Below are 20,846 nucleotides of genomic sequence, written 5' to 3'. Positions count from 1 at the left end.
TACCCCTAAAAGGCTAGGAGTAGGGGGAGTATGGAACAGGCAGCACCCTCAAACCTTCAGAAGTATGAGATGAACCCCAACAACTTGGAAAGGTGGATCTCTCTCACACGTACCAACACAGACTATCCCCCAATTTAACTGATCCCCAAAGGTTTTTGATTAAATAGCGGAATAGAAAATATGATCCCAAAAAAGTGTATGTATATCACACGTACACAACCACACTAGGCCCCAATTACTATTGTTTGTACCCCTAAAAGGCTAGGAGTAGGGGGAGTATGGAACAGGCAGCACCCTCAAACCTTCAGAAGTATGAGATGAACCCCAACAACTTGGAAAGGTGGATCTCTCTCACACGTACCAACACAGACTATCCCCCAATTTAACTGATCCCCAAAGGTTTTTGATTAAATAGCGGAATAGAAAATATGATCCAAAAAAAGTGTATGTATATCACACGTACACAACCACACTAGGCCCCAATTACTATTGTTTGTACCCCTAAAAGGCTAGGAGTAGGGGGAGTATGGAACAGGCAGCACCCTCAAACCTTCAGAAGTATGAGATGAACCCCAACAACTTGGAAAGGTGGATCTCTCTCACACGTACCAACACAGACTATCCCCCAATTTAACTGATCCCCAAAGGTTTTTGATTAAATAGCGGAATAGAAAATATGATCCCAAAAAAGTGTATGTATATCACACGTACACAACCACACTAGGCCCCAATTACTATTGTTTGTACCCCTAAAAGGCTAGGAGTAGGGGGAGTATGGAACAGGCAGCACCCTCAAACCTTCAGAAGTATGAGATGAACCCCAACAACTTGGAAAGGTGGATCTCTCTCACACGTACCAACACAGACTATCCCCCAATTTAACTGATCCCCAAAGGTTTTTGATTAAATAGCGGAATAGAAAATATGATCCCAAAAAAGTGTATGTATATCACACGTACACAACCACACTAGGCCCCAATTACTATTGTTTGTACCCCTAAAAGGCTAGGAGTAGGGGGAGTATGGAACAGGCAGCACCCTCAAACCTTCAGAAGTATGAGATGAACCCCAACAACTTGGAAAGGTGGATCTCTCTCACACGTACCAACACAGACTATCCCCCAATTTAACTGATCCCCAAAGGTTTTTGATTAAATAGCGGAATAGAAAATATGATCCCAAAAAAGTGTATGTATATCACACGTACACAACCACACTAGGCCCCAATTACTATTGTTTGTACCCCTAAAAGGCTAGGAGTAGGGGGAGTATGGAACAGGCAGCACCCTCAAACCTTCAGAAGTATGAGATGAACCCCAACAACTTGGAAAGGTGGATCTCTCTCACACGTACCAACACAGACTATCCCCCAATTTAACTGATCCCCAGAGGTTTTTGATTAAATAGCGGAATAGAAAATATGATCCCAAAAAAGTGTATGTATATCACACGTACACAACCACACTAGGCCCCAATTACTATTGTTTGTACCCCTAAAAGGCTAGGAGTAGGGGGAGTATGGAACAGGCAGCACCCTCAAACCTTCAGAAGTATGAGATGAACCCCAACAACTTGGAAAGGTGGATCTCTCTCACACGTACCAACACAGACTATCCCCCAATTTAACTGATCCCCAAAGGTTTTTGATTAAATAGCGGAATAGAAAATATGATCCCAAAAAAGTGTATGTATATCACACGTACACAACCACACTAGGCCCCAATTACTATTGTTTGTACCCCTAAAAGGCTAGGAGTAGGGGGAGTATGGAACAGGCAGCACCCTCAAACCTTCAGAAGTATGAGATGAACCCCAACAACTTGGAAAGGTGGATCTCTCTCACACGTACCAACACAGACTATCCCCCAATTTAACTGATCCCCAAAGGTTTTTGATTAAATAGCGGAATAGAAAATATGATCCCAAAAAAGTGTATGTATATCACACGTACACAACCACACTAGGCCCCAATTACTATTGTTTGTACCCCTAAAAGGCTAGGAGTAGGGGGAGTATGGAACAGGCAGCACCCTCAAACCTTCAGAAGTATGAGATGAACCCCAACAACTTGGAAAGGTGGATCTCTCTCACACGTACCAACACAGACTATCCCCCAATTTAACTGATCCCCAAAGGTTTTTGATTAAATAGCGGAATAGAAAATATGATCCCAAAAAAGTGTATGTATATCACACGTACACAACCACACTAGGCCCCAATTACTATTGTTTGTACCCCTAAAAGGCTAGGAGTAGGGGGAGTATGGAACAGGCAGCACCCTCAAACCTTCAGAAGTATGAGATGAACCCCAACAACTTGGAAAGGTGGATCTCTCTCACACGTACCAACACAGACTATCCCCCAATTTAACTGATCCCCAAAGGTTTTTGATTAAATAGCGGAATAGAAAATATGATCCCAAAAAAGTGTATGTATATCACACGTACACAACCACACTAGGCCCCAATTACTATTGTTTGTACCCCTAAAAGGCTAGGAGTAGGGGGAGTATGGAACAGGCAGCACCCTCAAACCTTCAGAAGTATGAGATGAACCCCAACAACTTGGAAAGGTGGATCTCTCTCACACGTACCAACACAGACTATCCCCCAATTTAACTGATCCCCAAAGGTTTTTGATTAAATAGCGGAATAGAAAATATGATCCAAAAAAAGTGTATGTATATCACACGTACACAACCACACTAGGCCCCAATTACTATTGTTTGTACCCCTAAAAGGCTAGATGAGGAGTAGGGGGAGTATGGAACAGGCAGCACCCTCAAACCTTCAGAAGTATGAGATGAACCCCAACAACTTGGAAAGGTGGATCTCTCTCACACGTACCGACACAGACTATCCCGCAATTCAATTGATCCTCAAAGGTTTTTATTGAATAGCGGAATAGGAAATATGATCAAAAAAAGTGTATGTATCTCGCACGTACACAACCACACTAGGCCCCAATTACTATTGTTTGTACCCCTAAAAGGCTAGATGAGGAGTAGGGGGAGTATGGAACAGGCAGCACCCTCAAACCTTCAGAAGTATGAGATGAACCCCAACAACTTGGAAAGGTGGATCTCTCTCACACGTACCAACACAGACTATCCCCCAATTTAACTGATCCCCAAAGGTTTTTGATTAAATAGCGGAATAGAAAATATGATCCCAAAAAAGTGTATGTATATCACACGTACACAACCACACTAGGCCCCAATTACTATTGTTTGTACCCCTAAAAGGCTAGGAGTAGGGGGAGTATGGAACAGGCAGCACCCTCAAACCTTCAGAAGTATGAGATGAACCCCAACAACTTGGAAAGGTGGATCTCTCTCACACGTACCAACACAGACTATCCCCCAATTTAACTGATCCCCAGAGGTTTTTGATTAAATAGCGGAATAGAAAATATGATCCCAAAAAAGTGTATGTATATCACACGTACACAACCACACTAGGCCCCAATTACTATTGTTTGTACCCCTAAAAGGCTAGGAGTAGGGGGAGTATGGAACAGGCAGCACCCTCAAACCTTCAGAAGTATGAGATGAACCCCAACAACTTGGAAAGGTGGATCTCTCTCACACGTACCAACACAGACTATCCCCCAATTTAACTGATCCCCAAAGGTTTTTGATTAAATAGCGGAATAGAAAATATGATCCCAAAAAAGTGTATGTATATCACACGTACACAACCACACTAGGCCCCAATTACTATTGTTTGTACCCCTAAAAGGCTAGGAGTAGGGGGAGTATGGAACAGGCAGCACCCTCAAACCTTCAGAAGTATGAGATGAACCCCAACAACTTGGAAAGGTGGATCTCTCTCACACGTACCAACACAGACTATCCCCCAATTTAACTGATCCCCAAAGGTTTTTGATTAAATAGCGGAATAGAAAATATGATCCCAAAAAAGTGTATGTATATCACACGTACACAACCACACTAGGCCCCAATTACTATTGTTTGTACCCCTAAAAGGCTAGGAGTAGGGGGAGTATGGAACAGGCAGCACCCTCAAACCTTCAGAAGTATGAGATGAACCCCAACAACTTGGAAAGGTGGATCTCTCTCACACGTACAAACACAGACTATCCCCCAATTTAACTGATCCCCAAAGGTTTTTGATTAAATAGCGGAATAGAAAATATGATCCCAAAAAAGTGTATGTATATCACACGTACACAACCACACTAGGCCCCAATTACTATTGTTTGTACCCCTAAAAGGCTAGGAGTAGGGGGAGTATGGAACAGGCAGCACCCTCAAACCTTCAGAAGTATGAGATGAACCCCAACAACTTGGAAAGGTGGATCTCTCTCACACGTACCAACACAGACTATCCCCCAATTTAACTGATCCCCAAAGGTTTTTGATTAAATAGCGGAATAGAAAATATGATCCCAAAAAAGTGTATGTATATCACACGTACACAACCACACTAGGCCCCAATTACTATTGTTTGTACCCCTAAAAGGCTAGGAGTAGGGGGAGTATGGAACAGGCAGCACCCTCAAACCTTCAGAAGTATGAGATGAACCCCAACAACTTGGAAAGGTGGATCTCTCTCACACGTACCAACACAGACTATCTCCCAATTTAACTGATCCCCAAAGGTTTTTGATTAAATAGCGGAATAGAAAATATGATCCCAAAAAAGTGTATGTATATCACACGTACACAACCACACTAGGCCCCAATTACTATTGTTTGTACCCCTAAAAGGCTAGATGAGGAGTAGGGGGAGTATGGAACAGGCAGCACCCTCAAACCTTCAGAAGTATGAGATTGTGTTCACTGTACCCCACAAAGATTGAGTTCACTGCACCCCACAATGATTGTGTTCACTGCACCCCACAAAGATTGTGTTCACTGCACCTCACAAAGATTGTGTTCACTGTACCCCCCAAAGATTGTGTTCACTGCACCCCACAAAGATTCTGTTCACTGTACCCCACAAAGATTGTGTTCACTGCACCCCAAAAAGATTGTGTTCACTGCACCCCAAAAAGGATGTTGTTCACTGCACCCCAAAAAGGATGTTGTTCACTCCACCCCAAAAAGATTGTGTTCACTGCACCCCACAAAGATTGTGTTCACTGCACCCCAAAAAGATTGTGTTCACTGCACCCCAAAAATGATTTTGTTCACTGCACCCCAAAAAGGATTTTGTTCACTGCACCCCAAAAAGGATGTTGTTCACTCCACCCCAAAAAGATTGTGTTCACTGCACCCCAAAAAGATTGTGTTCACTGCACCCCACAAAGGATTTTGTTCACTGCACCCCAAAAAGATTGTGTTCACTGCACCCCAAAAAGGATGTTGTTCACTGCACCCCAAAAAGGATTTTGTTCACTGCACCCCAAAAAGATTGTGTTCACTGCACCCCACAAAGGATTTTGTTCACTGCACCCCACAAAGATTGTGTTCACTGCACACCAAAAAGGATTGTGTTCACTGCACCCCAAAAAGATTTTGTTCACTGCACCCCAAAAAGATTGTGTTCACTGCAGCCCAAAAAGATTGTGTTCACTGCAGCCCAAAAAGATTGTGTTCACTGCAGCCCAAAAAGATTGTGTTCACTGCAGCCCAAAAAGATTGTGTTCACTGCAGCTCACACACAGAAAAATGGATGTGGATCACTGACACCTGCCTATCTCCAATCCCACACCACACAGCAATATCGATTGTAGTTTGTAGAACACAGTTTCCCTAAAATTCAGCAGACTCTGTCCCTAACAGGATTGAGAAGAGATCGTAGATCAGGATTGAGTGCAGACCCCACCCCCCACACAGCAATATCGATTGTAGTTTGTAGAAGACACTGACCCTATAATTCAGCAGACTCTATCCCTAAAATGCCTACAACTCGCCCTGCCTAAACACTCCGACCTGTCCCTCAATTCTATCCGGACACAAATGGTTTTTTCCTGCCTATCTTTCCCTAATCAGCAGCCAGCACGTTGATGTGTGCTCTGTCCCTGAATCTAAGCAGCATAATGACGCCGCTGCGGCTGCCTCGAACTTATAAAGACTTGGTCACATGCTTCAGACGGCCAATCACAGCTACTGAGACATTTGCAGGCATGGCTGGGATGGCTTAAGGCACACCAGTTAAACGATTGTTGATTGGCTGTTGAAAGCCCGCCATGAAAAGAGCGCCAAAGCATGCAAAACCCGGAAATAAAACGACCGAACACGGATTTTTACCCGAACATACAGTAAAGTGTCCGTGTCCGTGTTCGGGTACAAAAAATCCAATTATTCGGTACGAACACGAATAATACAGTCCGTGTTCGCTCAACACTACTCAAGGCGAATCCCTCAGTGGTTAGACCAGGAAAGGAAGGTAATATGGCTGGACAAACAAATCCCTGGTGTTCCTCAGACATGACCAAAAAGGAAGAAAAAGGTGGTCTACATAGTGTAAAACCGTAAACACTTTTATTTTGAAAAAAAGGTTACTTAACACTTATAGCAATCCAGTGAATATTTAGCAAGTAAAATGGTAGTTCCCAGGTTAAAAATGACTTGTATACAAGCTCAATTGGCGTGGTTAGTTCAGACATAGATTACATCCTACATGTTTCGTCATATGTGACATCATTGGGGACCATCAGGTCCTGGGATCATTTATATTCTGGAAACGACCATTTTAACCGCTGACTATTCACTGGATTGCTGTAAGTGTTTAGTAACCTTTTTTCAAAATAAAAGTGTTTTACGGTTTTAGACTATGTGGCCCTCCTTTTTCTTCCTTATTGGTCACATCTGAGGAACACCAGGGGTTTGTTTGGCCAGCCATGTTACCTTCCTTTCCGGTCTAACCATTGAGGGATTCACATTGAATCGTGCTGGATCATTATTTAAACTCTTGTCTAGACTCCTATAACGTGGAGTCTAGAGATCTGCTAAGCTCACATCCTGTTTATTATCACGGTTGAGGTGCACCAGGTGGATATTCATCTAAACAATCACATTTCTTTAAATATTACTTCAATGGACTTTCTTTTCATCTGTAACTATGCACTTTAGTGTTCAAGCACTAAAGGGATTATTTTTTAAATGTTTTCCTTTGAACTTCATTTATTTACAACTGCAATTTTTAACGTGTATTTTTATAACACATCTCTACTCTGCTGTATAAGGATCATTTTGGGACTAAACACCCCCATCCCATTAGAAAATACCTCATGTTTAGTCTCTATCAACTCAACTCAACTCAACTTAATTTTGTGTAATAACATGTTGGTTGCTTAACCATAAACTAAGGCCATTTGGAAAGATTGATACAATTATAAAATCAACATCTAGGCTGGGTTCACACAGCTTTGACATAGAAGCTGGACAGTTTCCTGTCCGACTTCCATGCAACTTCATTGAATGGGATCCAACTTTGATCTGACAATACCAGTCCCTTTGAGTCTGGTATGGACCTGGAGGGGAAATAAAAACCCAACGCAAAAAATTAAAAAAAAAAAAAAAAAAAAACAGCATTGTTTCATCCCTTTAAGACCATACCAGACCCTTCAGTCTGGTACTAATTTTAAGGGAATTCCCCATGCCCAAAAAAAAAATGCGTGCCCCCCCCCAATCCTTACCAGACCCTTATCTGAGCATGCAGCTCGGCAGGTCAGGAAAGGGCAGGGATGAGCGAGCACCCTCCCCCTCCTGGCCACACATGCCCTCAACATGGGGGGGTGGGTGTTGATGGGGACAAGGGCATCTTCCTGACAACCCTGGGCAGTGGTTGTGGGGATCTGAAGGCAGGGGGCTTATAACAAGGGGGCCCACAGATCCTGCCCCATGTGATAGAGTATGGGGTATATTGTACCCCTGCTCATTCACCCAAAAAAGTGTCAAAAATGAATAAAAACAGTACAAAGGTTTTTGACAAGTCCTTTATTAAAGTAGCTCTGATCCGGTTCTTCTTCTTCCTCTGGTTCTTCCTCTGGTTCTTCTCCCTCCGCTGTCTTCCTCCTCTGGTTCTTCTCCCTCCTCTGTCTCCTTCTGCTGCTGGTTCTTCTCCCTCCGCTAGCTCCCGCTGTTGTGTTAGCTCCATCAAGTGTCATTTCTTATATAGCCATAAGGCGTGGCTACCCGTTGATGTCATCCTGAGACCCTGCCCCCCTGTGATATCACCGCCCCATCATGCCTGGGGGGGGGGGTGACCCCATCCATTTTTTTTTTTTTTTTTTTAAACAGTGAGGGATAGGCCTGTTGCAAATGCAAAAGCCCCTAACCACCACTACTTTACTGGCCAGTGGGACTAGACAACCATACTGCAGTACTGCCAATGTTGGGCCCTTACTCTTTTGGAGCGCACAACTGAATAATGTGGTGGCCAAGATGCCTCTCACCACTGATAAAATTGGTTCTTGGTCCCTCATACAGCAGAAAAAAATTCACCTCTAAATCTGCCACCCAGAAGCTGTAGGAGGAGGACATCTCCCTGAAGAGCAAGGCTTAGCTGCAGTCACTCACTGGGTCTTCGTTGCAGTTTCTCACAAGAACAGGATAGGGAACAACAAGATACTGGAAGAACTGGACACTTGAACAAGATACTGGACAGCAAGACACTAGAAGAACCAGACACTGGAACAGCTGGAACACTGGAACACTCTGAAAACACTTGGAAAGTAGCACAGATTATCTTCTACTCACTGCATCCTGCTTAGCATCTGTTTCAGATATAGCACACCTCTCCTGGCAGAAAAGCACAGATCATAACCACAGCAATAGATCCTCTGGCAGCAGCACATGGTTCCTAGCTCACAGACATCCTTCTCTGAGGCACCCCTTGATGGTCTCGTCAAGCAAAGGGGAGGGCTTTGCTCTAATACGGCAGCCACGCCCCTTCTAGCCTGGCTGGCCAATACAGAGTTTTCCTGTTCCTCATTGCTAGGTGTTTATAACAAGTATTAGCGGGAAAACAGAGTTTTCTTATATTGCTTCTCCCCAGAAGAGTGGATGAACCACCATTCCCTGTTTGACCTCTACAGGTCTCATTATCCCCTGTTAGAAGAGGATATTCATAGAGCTCTACAGATTACTGTGGGTGTTTGGGAGAAGTAAAGGGATTCAGAGCACAGTGCTATGCAGGGGTCCAAATGTGGCTCCTATGTGAGTTTCTGGGGCCTCAGTCAGCAAGATGTGGATCCAATAGACAACGGTCTTCCCTGGCTGAGGAATGCCAAGTAAATGCTGAAGAATGATTGCTCCTTAATGGGTTAAGTCTAAGGAGAGTAAGAAATGAAGATGTCCCCTAGGTGGGTGAGAGCTGAGCATCACTGTTCTGTGACAAATGATAATTGGTGTTGAGAATTGTTATGCACCAATAAAGTAAAGGTAGAAAATGAAGAGCTGGATTTGTCTCTTCTTGTGTGCCTATCTGAGATCTATACCTAGGTATACATGTATACACCTAGCTGAGGCAGGATGGGGCTGGAAGATGCTAACGAGTATACATTGTCAGACCTTGGTGGCCACGATTCATGACTTAAGGATCAGGCCTGTAACATGTTCTGAGACTGTGAAACTGCTCCTGTGAGAAGCACACTGGCTGAGAGAGGACAAAAGCCTGTCGGAGGCAGCTGAAATAGGAATGCAAGTCCTGCGTGGAGATAGCCCCTCTTACAGGTAGGCTGTACCCAGCTAAAGCAGTAACCACTCAACAGTCCTGTAACGCTGAGCGCTCCGGTCCCTGCTTCTAGACCGGAGCGCTTGCGGCGTTCGTTCCAGATCCACTCACCTGTGCCCGCTCCGACTCCCTCCTCCGCTCCCCGCTCACGTGGTTCCCGGCGCGCGCGCTCCTGCACCATAGGGTGCGCGCACGCCGGCTGTTTGAAATTTAAGGGGCCAGTGCACCAGTAATGGTGCCTGGTCCAAACCTCCCTTCCTGTTTCCTGTGTCCTGTGTCCTGTTTCCTGTTTTCGGTGTCCTGTTTCCTGTTTCTTATATAAGTGACCTGCCCCTTCCTGCCCTTGCCGGATCCTTGTTGCCTTGTTGCCTTAGTGAAAGCGTTATTTGTGTTATCCCTTGCCTGTTGCCGAACCCTTTGCTAACGACTACCGCCTCTGAACCTGTGCTGCCTGCCCTGACCTTTGCTACGTCTGACTATGCCTCTGCCTGTCCCTTTTGTACTACGCCTATATCAGCAGTCGGTGAGGTTGAGCCGCTACCAGAGGAAACGACCTGGTAGTTACCGCCGCAGCAAGCCCATCCCGCCTTGCGGCGGGCTCTGGTGAAAACCAGTAACTACTTAGAACCGATCCTCCGGTACGGTCCACGCCAATCCCTCACTGACACAGCGGATCCACTCCCTGCACCGCTCCTTCTACCAGTCCGGACCCTGACAAGTCCTGTGTCCTCCTCTCTCCCTGTAGTAGTCCATCACAGCGAAAGGAGAAACAGCAGTTCCATGCAGCCTGGGGAATTGAGCATGCTCCTGGGTGGAATTTAAAGAGCCCAGCCAAAGCTACACTCAGTTTTGCTGAAGTATCCTTTAATAACTGTGTATCAGACAATGTCATACAACATAATGGAAAAACATCTCAAATCGAAAATCTTTTACAATCAGTATTGAGTGGATCAAATATTTTCATTCCATCTAAACCAATAAATTAACCTGTTTTTAGATAGAGGAACAATAAAGAACACCACTATGAGTGAAGTGATTTCACAGAAAAATTACAGATTTTGCCAAAATGGAAACACTCAAACCTGTTTATTAAGTTGCTTTGGAGAACGTGTCCAGGATACTTAAATAGTGTGATGTGTTCTCTTCATAAAGCTGCAGACAATAGACAGGGATAGGAAGAAAGGCCTGTAACATAACTTTGACAGGTCGTGTGACCTTGTTTTCCTCATTCAGTCACATTTTTTTCACATTCATTAAAAGGAATAGGGATTTCTCTGCTTTGGGGATATTTGTAAAGAACAATTGGAAATATATTCCTTTTTATTTAAAGTGGTTGTACACCCTTACATATATACATCCAGTTAATTCCCCCCAGTTAGCCCCAAGGTCATACATAGCGATGAAACAAATCCTCGTACATAAGTTGTACCTGTTTATCTGTAGCACTGTTCTCTACATCTATTCAAAGTGCACAGTTTATACAGCTTGTCTGATCTTTCAGAAAGCAGGGGGCGTGAAGCTGAAGTTACACTCTGCAGAGCTGAGGAGAGCTAAGAGCTGATTGGAGGGAAGGGACACACCCCCCTTCACATAGCACACAGGAACAGAGATGAGGTTGTCAATCTCAGGCTGTGTGCTGGACCTACCTCCCCTGTCACCTTTAAATCTCTTGGTGTAAGGAAAACTCATCAAAAGTGACTCCTGCAGATAGTAGAGGAATGAGGCAGCAGACAGAAATAACACTTAGTGCTCTGGATTGAGACACTATAGAGCAGTGATGGCGAACCTTGGCACCCCAGGTGTTTTGGAACTACATTTCCTACGATGCTTCACTACACTGTAGAGTGCATGAGCACGATGGGAAATGTAGTTCCAAAACATCTGGGGTGCCAAGGTTCGCCATCATTGCTATAGAGGGATATGCATTGTTCATACAGTGTTTAATTTCTGAGGTTTGCAAACACATTAATCATTCTAGCTTTAGTATTATATGACTTACCAGCACAAGCTTGAGGAGTTCTATAGAGGGGTGTGGTACAAAGGCTGCAGAATATAGAAATTTCTCATTTATCTTTGCTTGTTTCTTTTTGGTAAAATCCAGGAAATCTGAAAGTGCGAATATTGAAGCACGTGACTGGGCTGCGACTGCTGCATCAATAAAAAACGGTCTGCAACATAATATACAATTCATCAGTTTCTGAAAAACAATCAGTATAATCGAAAATATGAATCCAGTAACAATGGTATCAGGCTGGGTTCACACTAGCCTGTGGCCGCAGCTCACAGCAGGGGTCCGTGCGTGTCTGTTCAATGTTTCAGGTGTGAATCAGGTCCGAACTTTTGGCTGAATTTGAAACCTGAAACCGACCAGAAGATGCACAGGACCCTTCTGCATTTTGGACCGCGGCTGTCCTGGAGGTGTGTGAATCGGCCCCATTGAGAGCCGGTCACACACTCCTGTTATGCGAATTGGATGAGGGAAAACCTGAATCCAATTCACATCAGTGTGAGCCCAGCCTTAGATAAATAGATCCCATGTGCATACAATTATTAAAGCTGAGCAGAATTTTAAATGATTCAAATTTACCCTAAAGTTAAACTCCCTATCATAACACGTATATGTGATACACTAAGGACAAAAGTTTGTTGACACCCAATCATCATATCTATATAAGCTTTTTGAACAACTCATTCGAAAACCAGAAAGTTGCTTTAGGTATTTGTACCAGTTAAGCTAAAACGCCTTTGTACCATATGCTGTAATATTAACAGTGCCCTATACTGGAAACACCTGCTTGCAATATTTTTGAGCAGTATCCATATACAAAGCGCAATATACAAAGTGCACTAATGCAACCAATCCATATTTAACTTATTTTAATCTAGCTGTGATGAACTGAAACCAGATTGTTATGAACTGCTACACTTTGTAAATTGTCAACCTGTTATGCACTGTTTTAGTAAATTTTCCGAGCAGTTGTTAAATATACAGCATAGTTAAAGTGATACTAAACACACACTGTTTAATTTACATTGTTCCTACTATTTGTGTATATGGAAGATGGCGCTGAAATTATTTTAATAAAAGAAAACATCTAAGTATCTTTTTCCTAATTGATATACAACTGTCCATCCAGATCTTTCCCAGCCAATATTATCAATAAACTGTCATACAAATATATATTTTAAATCAAATCTTTTTTATTTTTTGGCAATAACATGGTGAGGGCAAATTTCTACCAGCCGCAGGTTGTGTCACGCCCCTCCAGTCTGTGTTTTAGAATAAGAGGGAGATGAAGCCTCCAACAATCTGCATGCAATATCCCAAATTTATTGTGTTTAGCTGGTTAGTGGGCATAGAGGAGGAGGAAGAGAGTGGGCTGTCATTTAGTACGATGTATATGCCCACATGTGTGACTCATGTGTGACCACATGGGCTGCTCAGATGTGATAGGGAGGAAATGCTCAACATAGATACTCACTTAAAGCTGAGCATGTGAAGAGCTGCCAACACTGCTCTGCAAAATCTCTAGCTGGATTGGGGACATGGACAGAAGGGAGAGACAGAGAGCAAAAGGATCAACCAGGTTTTTGGCGAAATACAGAAAACGAATCTCATTGTGACTGAGTGAGTATGAACAACATGTAGTATAGCATTTTTTCATAGGTTTTTATGATGTGGGTTTAGTGACACTTTAAAAAAAGTTCTATTATTTGGTTAATATTAAATATAAGGTATGTTCGTCAGGTACTAATCTCTAAAAGCAGGTTCTCTTACTATGCTATATTTTGTTACTTAGCACTCAAAGCTAAAATAAGCTGTATAAAAACAATATATATTTACTATATCTACTATAGTATGGGTCAACTACACATACATATACATCATTACCCTAGAAGAAAACAATTCAGGTGACTCACAGTAAATCTGGTGACGCTGTCTGCAAGATCTGCTGAATATCCCTCTGTTTGGCATGCTTAAAAGTTTTCACAAGTGCATGAAAGTGTTTGACAGTTGATATCTTAGGGGCAGGCAGTTTAGCCTTTTTTCTTTTGGAAATCGCCAAGTACTTCTTGAGCTGAAAGGGCGATAAACATCATGAGTATCTCAGCCTCAAAACCACATTAACACATTACATAAGCTAGGACTTGATTTGCAGGCATGCTTTATAGGCTTGGGCTTAGAGTGGCATGACCATATGGAGAGGCCTAAACTGTTTTACTTGAAACCTAAAAGCCTGTCTGCGTTAGTTAGCATTAGACATAATATACAACACAATATGCATAGTATAAAGCATGTGGAAATAATTGTGGCACACTGTTTAAGCAGCAGAAGTGTGATACAAATCTGACATCTCCTTACTAGTTGTACAATAAACAAGGGCAAAAAAAAGACCAACCATTGATGTTATTCATCAATTCTTTTTGCAAGTTAAGAAACTTTCTAATCAACTTTTTGTGTCGAAAATGTCTTTGTTTTGAGTTTACCTGGCCTAATTCTCGGCCATTTAATAGGGTTTATATTTAGAAAACCCATTGGTTTGTTGTGTCCTAAAGTGTAAGTAAACCCTCCTATTATTTTCAGCCAAGGAAGCTGCCATCTTGACCTCTGTTTAATCTACAACTGCCATGATGCTGTGCATGTGATGTTAGGACACCAGCCATTGGATGGCTTGACAGTTTGTTTGAGAGCACAACCAATGGGAGTGTTACATTTTCCGACACGTGCCGGAAATGTAACTGTTTTTTGAAACTGTTAAATGGATGGGTTTTCTTCCAGTCATTGGGCAGGTATTATGCCTTTTGTGTTCTAACCTATGGTAGAAAACATGTGTTTATATAATTTAATATCTTGAAAAAGTTGGATCAAAAATGTAGAGGAAGTATCTAAAAGAAAATGGGTCAGAGAAAAGGAGATACACAGCGAGGTGCCAAAAATGGAAAGTGACCAAAGCAAATGGGACATGTAACAAGAAGTTAATTGCACATAAAAAAATTACAGAATAATACAATAGGAGGTATATGACAAGAATTAAGGAGGGAACAAGACGTTGGGTTGACAGAAAAGAGGCATCATGATCAGCAATACATAGCAGAAAGACAAACAATTGGGCACAAAGATAGCAAATGCTCAAACAAGACAGAATGGGGACCTCAGACAAAGAATAGGGCAAGCAAAATCCACTTAAGGAATAAGCTCAGAGCTGATTTGAGTAGGTCTTAAAGGTCCAAGAAAATGCAGTTGACTCTATTTCTAATATGTTTGATTGTTAACGATTCTGACTATGTCTTCAGACATTCACTCGTTAACCATGAAGAGAAATTATTAGAATGAACTGCACATTCTCTGATACATAATCTAAAATCCCTCACTACAGTATATTGTATTCAGCTGCCAAATCACTAGCTTTAAAAGACAGGGAATGGATATGGATCTTCAAATGTCCTATTTTAATGTGTCCTAGAAGTAGCTATCTCTTTGGACTTAATGCTTAGCCAGCCTTGAGATGAGCTGACAAGATACCTAGCCTTCAATTATCAGAATGTGCAATGTAGAACTGATGACCTTCTTGTGATATACTGAGGTCAGCCACCTGACAAGGAAGTATTTGCAAAGTCCATCCAAGTCCTTAAAATAATTTAACAGGAGGAGAATAGATACAGCCAATTGCAGATAATAACTGCATTTTATTACACAGCAGTGAAAACCTTTAACAACGAGGAATGTAATCAATGTGAATTAGGGATTTACAATGTTAAAGAGGAACTTCACTCATTTTTTAAATTAAAAGTCGGCAGCTACAAATTTTGTAAGTGCTGGTTTTTAAAAATCAGGTATTTACCAGTCAATGGAGTCCCTAGCACCATCAACTTGTATTTGTAAGCCATTTGTGACTTGCCAATGTATCACAACAGCCTCCCCACTGGACATATGCAAGATCGAGCAGCGCAGTGATACTGGTCCTGCAGCCTCCTGGAACAGATGATGTGTCCCAGGAGGCTGCAGGTGGGGCAGGACAAATAATGTCATCCTCGTCTAGGCATGGATTAGGGAAGTTGGAGAGGGCACCAACAAAAAACGATACCCCTCCAAAAAAGACTCTGTCAGGCTTTGAGGTAGAGAGTTAGCAGTACTTTCCTTTTTGTTGTAAATTCTCTTTATTGATTTTCAATAAAAGGTTTGCAATACAACAAAGAAAAAACATTTAAGGGTGCTAAACCACACAGGGTAAGCATGCCCAAAACAAAATAAAAATACACAAAAATAAAGCTATACAAAAAAGAAAAAACAGTGCAATATAACAGACTTTGCCCAATATTCTTGCAGCCACAACTCCGGACAGCATATTCTCAAAGTATAGACCTCTCCGCGCTCAAATAACATTTATAATAAACCATGATATAGGCATAACAGATCACAGGCTAGGATTCTATAACATTATACTGACAAGAAGATGGTGAAACTGACATGAGCAAGGCCTATAGCAGGGGTGTCAAACTCAATTTCATCACAGGCCACGTCAACATTATTTTTGGCCAAAGGGCCAATTGAATATGTAAACTAGATGTCAAGAGAGCCCCACCCTCCCTTACATCACAGTGCAACCCCCATTACCGTGTGCTGCTGCGGGAAGAAGCTAGGGGCGTGGAAAGCAGAAAGTGAATGGTCTGAATGTAGACCAGAGGAAGGCTGAAGTCTCCTTCCAGAGTCTGCTGACTGTTGAGACCAGGGGAGGCGTAAAGGAGGGGGTGCTGCGGCTGCACAGAGAAGTGCAAGAGCTGTAGGAGAAAATCAGTCCTCCGCTGCTGACTACTGAGACAAGGTGGGTGTGTAGACGAGGGAGGGGCTGCAGCTGGAGTAGACGTGCGAGGGCCACATGAAATGACCCGGAGGGCCTGGATTAGGCCCACGGACCTTGTGTTTGACACATGTGGCTGATAGGAATATACACAAAACTCACAAAATAAATATGGAAAAAAGGTGCCCTATCAAATTTGAGTAGTGCCCCCTATTCAAGAGTACTTTGCTTTTTGAATGGGGTTCTACATTAGTTCTCAAATATCTATAGTCGTAGTGAATGTAAACTTTAAATAATGCAGCACAGAATATGTAGAGCAAAACAGCTACTTTTGAAAAGCATCTCATGTTATAGTAATAATTTGTGATTAGGTTGTCAGAAGATGCCTTATGGTGTACAAGCATCATGTCTTTAGGTTTTGATTTCAACCCAAAACAAACCTCTGTCCATTATGCACACTAAAGTTTTTACATATTCTACACCGGCAGTAAAAGAACTTTTAAAACAAGCCCCCATTCATCCTTGTATCTATAGGCATTGTAAAGAAATTAAAGTAGCACTAAACCCTCCTCATTTTCTTTAGAAAGCAATCAGCCTAGCCCCAAATAGCACATTGCACTATATTATTGTATACAGCACAGTCCAGTTAAAAATACAAATCCTATAGTCTACAGCTGCATGTCCCATAAATTCATTGCACTAGCAAAGTGTGGACAACAAGTGGGTGGGGTACAGCATGGTGTTTCTTCCACATCTGGAACCTTTCCCTACCACTAGTACTGTCCCTAACCGTGCCCTAGAGTACAGACTGGCATAAAGCACACCAAACCCAGGAGCCAGGGTCTTAAATAGACTTTGCCACACCTAAGAAGGGCACCAGAGTCACATGGGTGGCCAGCATCCAATCGGATCGCTGTCCCAGTGACTCAGGAACTCATAGAAGAACCCTGTCCCAGGAAACCATGGAGGAACCCTATCCTCTTTCTGTGCATTGCAACTATGGTTGAGTGCCACTTACAGTGGAGACAGCAGACTGCACTTACCTACAAGTACCTTACATGAGGAGCAGTTCTTTTTTTACTTTGTTGCTCCCTCCAGCTGCCTGTGCATGTCGGTGCACAAGGCGTCTTCATTTTAGGATGTAGTCCATTGTATTGGAACGTGAGTCTAATACATTGCTAGGGCAAGGAGACAATTGACAACAGGAAAGAGGGGGCATTGATAATGGGGCTAGACAGAGACAAATAAAAGGAAAGCTTCAGAAGAAAGAACAGCAGTAACTAATTTAGGTCTGACTGCAGGCCAGTCAAGTTCCTCCAACCCAAACTTGCTCATCCACACTAGACTGCCAAAAGATTTGGGCCACCCCACCAAATCATTTGGTGGACGGAGGATTATGGTGTGGGGTTGTTTTTCAGGGGTTGGGCTTGGCCCCTAGTTCCAGTAAAGGGAACTCTTAAGGCGTTAGCACACTAAGATATTTTGGACTATTTCATGCTCCCAACTTTGTGGAAACAGTTTGGGGATGGCCCCTTCCTGTTTCAACAAGTCTATGCACCAGAGCACAAAGCAAGGTCCATAAAGACATGGATGGGTGAGTTTGGGGTGGATAAACATGACTGCCCTGAACAGAGTCCTGGCTGACCTCAACCCAATAGAACACCTTTGGAATGAGTAAGAGTGGAGACTGCAAGCAAGGCCTTCTTGTCCAACATCAGGGCCTGACATCACAGATGCACTTCTGGAAGAATGGTCAAACATTCCCATAGACATGCTCTTAAACCTTGTGGACAGCCTTCCCAGAAAAGTTGACGCTGGTATAGCTGCAAAGGGTGGGCTAACTCAATATTGAACCCTATGGACTAAGACTGGGATGCCATTAAAGTCCATGTGTGTGTAAAGGCAGACGCCCCAATACTTTTGACAAAATAGTGTCATTTAATGTCTACAGGCTGGGCATAGGTGCACTCAAAAGTGAATCTCTATTTTGGCTTTTTGGGTAAAGCAACAGGTTCACTTCAGTACAGATGCAAATACAGTTCTTGCCTTTCTTTCATTTTCATACCACTTTGTTCAGGGCCATGCACTTTTAATGTGGGAGTGCTGATTGGTACAATGTTGTCACATAGAATAAGTCACATTCTTCTCCATGCCCATAATTTCCTTCAGCTTTCTACGCTGAAAGGGGAAAATAAAAAATAAGTACAGTAAAACCTTGGATTGCGAGCATAATTCCTTTTGGAACCATGCTTGTAATCCAAAGCACTCTTATATCAAAGCAAATTTTCCCATAACAAATAATGGAAACATTTCATAAATCCTTCAGTTTATAGTCCATATAAAAAGATTATAGCAATGTAATAGGTTGTGTAACAATAAAATGTCCATCCACAAATGGCGCCTCCACAAGGGGATTAGAAGCAAAATCCAGAAGGAGCTACAGAGTATAAAAGAGAAGAGAGGCGTCTCAAAGTTTAGCAATATGGTTACATTTAATCAGACTTGTATAAAGTACTCGAAATTTCTACTTGAGTAAAAGTACAAGTGCTCGATCAAAAAGTGACTTGAGTAGAAGTGGAAGTGCTCGCAGAAAAAGTTACTTAAGTAGAAGTACTAAAGTATTCAACATTTTTTTTACTTAAGTATTGCAAGTAGTTTTTTCAAAAAATTTGCTACTTAAGTACTAAAAGTAAAAAGTACCAGTAGTTTTGAAAAAAAAATTCTACTCAAGTACTGAAAGTAGAAGTACAAGTACTGTGTTATGTAGTTATTAAAGAAAGAAGTCAAAAGTTTGAACATCATATTGGTTTTTATTATTTCAAATGATTTATTCAAATGATTAACCTGTGTTTGTTAGTAGTTTCTTGATGCACTTTAAGCGCTGTAGCACAATTTATTTGTTTGTTTCATATTTTCTTTTTATTGGAAAGATTTGGCATAGCAGCTTTTATTATACACAGCCTTTATTTTCGTATGCGCTGATTTACAAATTACATTATACACATTTTTTTTAGCTTTATGCAACCTGCCATCTACTGTTCTGGCAGTGGTAATTTTTTTAAAAGTAACGAGTAACTATGCAGCACAAAAAAAAAATACTTGAGTAGAAGTATCGAAATCATCGAAAAAATGTAGTGAAGTAAAAGTAGAAGTAGGAGAAAAAAATTCTACTCTAGGAAAGTACAGATACCGCATTTCGGTACTTAAGTACAGTACTTAAGTAGTTCTACTTCGTTACTATACATCTCTGCATTTAATGAGGGTACAACATATAGCAACTCACATGGTTGATGATTAAAACAGGCACATCTAAGTATGCAGAAATCTGGGATAAAGCTGTCCACATAGACCATCCTCCTCACTGCCGGCTCTCACCGCCGCCAGTCTGCAATCGTGAATAGGAAGACTACCCTGCAGTAGAGCGATCTAAAAGCGAGGCTTAAAGCGCTCGTGGAGTGCAGCGTGGAAGGGATGACATGGATGACGGTGCAGAGGATGGTCTATGTGGACAGCTTTACCCCAGATGCCTGCATACTTAGATGTGCCTGTTTTAAACATCAAACATTTGAGTTGCTAAATGTTGAACCTTCATTAAATGTAACCATATTGCTACACTTAGAGGTGCCTCTCTTCTCTTTTATACTCAGTTGTGACATAACTCTACTTGTATATCAAGACATCGCTAGTTTTTCAAATCAAAATGTATTAAAAAATTCTGCTTGTCTTGCAAAACGCTCTCAAACCAAGTTACTCTCAATCCAAGGTTTTATTGTATATGCCTCTTGGGATTAAACCAAAATTGGATTTAAACCAAAACTGTTGCCTTGCCCTACAAAGGCCCTACTGTATATTTAGTTTTTTCTCCAGCTTATACTCATGTCTGTGATCCAGGTTAATATCACCAGCAAGGTTACACAGCTGCTTGTGAAACTGTACTGTTTTCATCAGTTGTTATCTGTTTTTCATCCGTTGTCATCCGTTTTTCATCCGTTGTCCGATCTCTTTTTTTGACGGATGAAAAATAGGGCATTCATCGGATGAAAACGGATGTTAACTGATGATCATCCGTTGTCATCCGTTTTTACATAGAGATGCATTGATGTCCGTTTTTCATCCGTCAATGGATGGATGAAAAATGGACAAACGGACAGCATGTGTGAAAGGAGCCTTAGGCCCCTTTCACATATACGGTCTGTTCAGTTCATCAGTTCAGTCACGTCAAAATGTATCAGTTTTTCATCCATTTTTCATCCGTTTTTCATCCATTTTTCATCCGTTTTTCGTCAGTTGTCATCTGTTTTTCATCCGTTGTCATCCGTTTTTCATCCGTTGTCATCCGTTCTCATCCGTTGTCATCCGTTTTCATCCGTTGTCATCCGTTTTTCGTCCAATCCGTTTT

At 42.1% G+C, this 20,846-nt stretch overlaps 1 protein-coding gene across 1 annotated transcript in view; it reads right to left on the bottom strand.

Moving 5' to 3' along the window:
* The window catches only part of LOC309564285 (microsomal triglyceride transfer protein-like), a 227,562-nt gene that overhangs the window by 104,325 nt on the left and 102,391 nt on the right, over positions 1 to 20,846 (bottom strand). Inside the window, exons 8-9 of the mRNA XM_082268911.1 lie at positions 13,569 to 13,726; positions 11,647 to 11,815 (exon numbers count right to left, since the gene is read on the bottom strand). Coding sequence (XP_082125037.1) covers positions 11,647 to 11,815; positions 13,569 to 13,726 — 327 coding nt within the window. The remainder of the gene's footprint in view (positions 1 to 11,646; positions 11,816 to 13,568; positions 13,727 to 20,846) is intronic.

The sequence above is a fragment of the Pelophylax lessonae genome (assembly GCF_965119305.1).
Source record: "Pelophylax lessonae genome assembly, chromosome: 9".
In the NCBI taxonomy this organism is placed as follows: Eukaryota; Metazoa; Chordata; class Amphibia; order Anura; family Ranidae; genus Pelophylax; species Pelophylax lessonae.
Note: the sequence above shows the minus strand (reverse complement) of the source record. Positions and strands in the feature narration are given on the sequence as shown.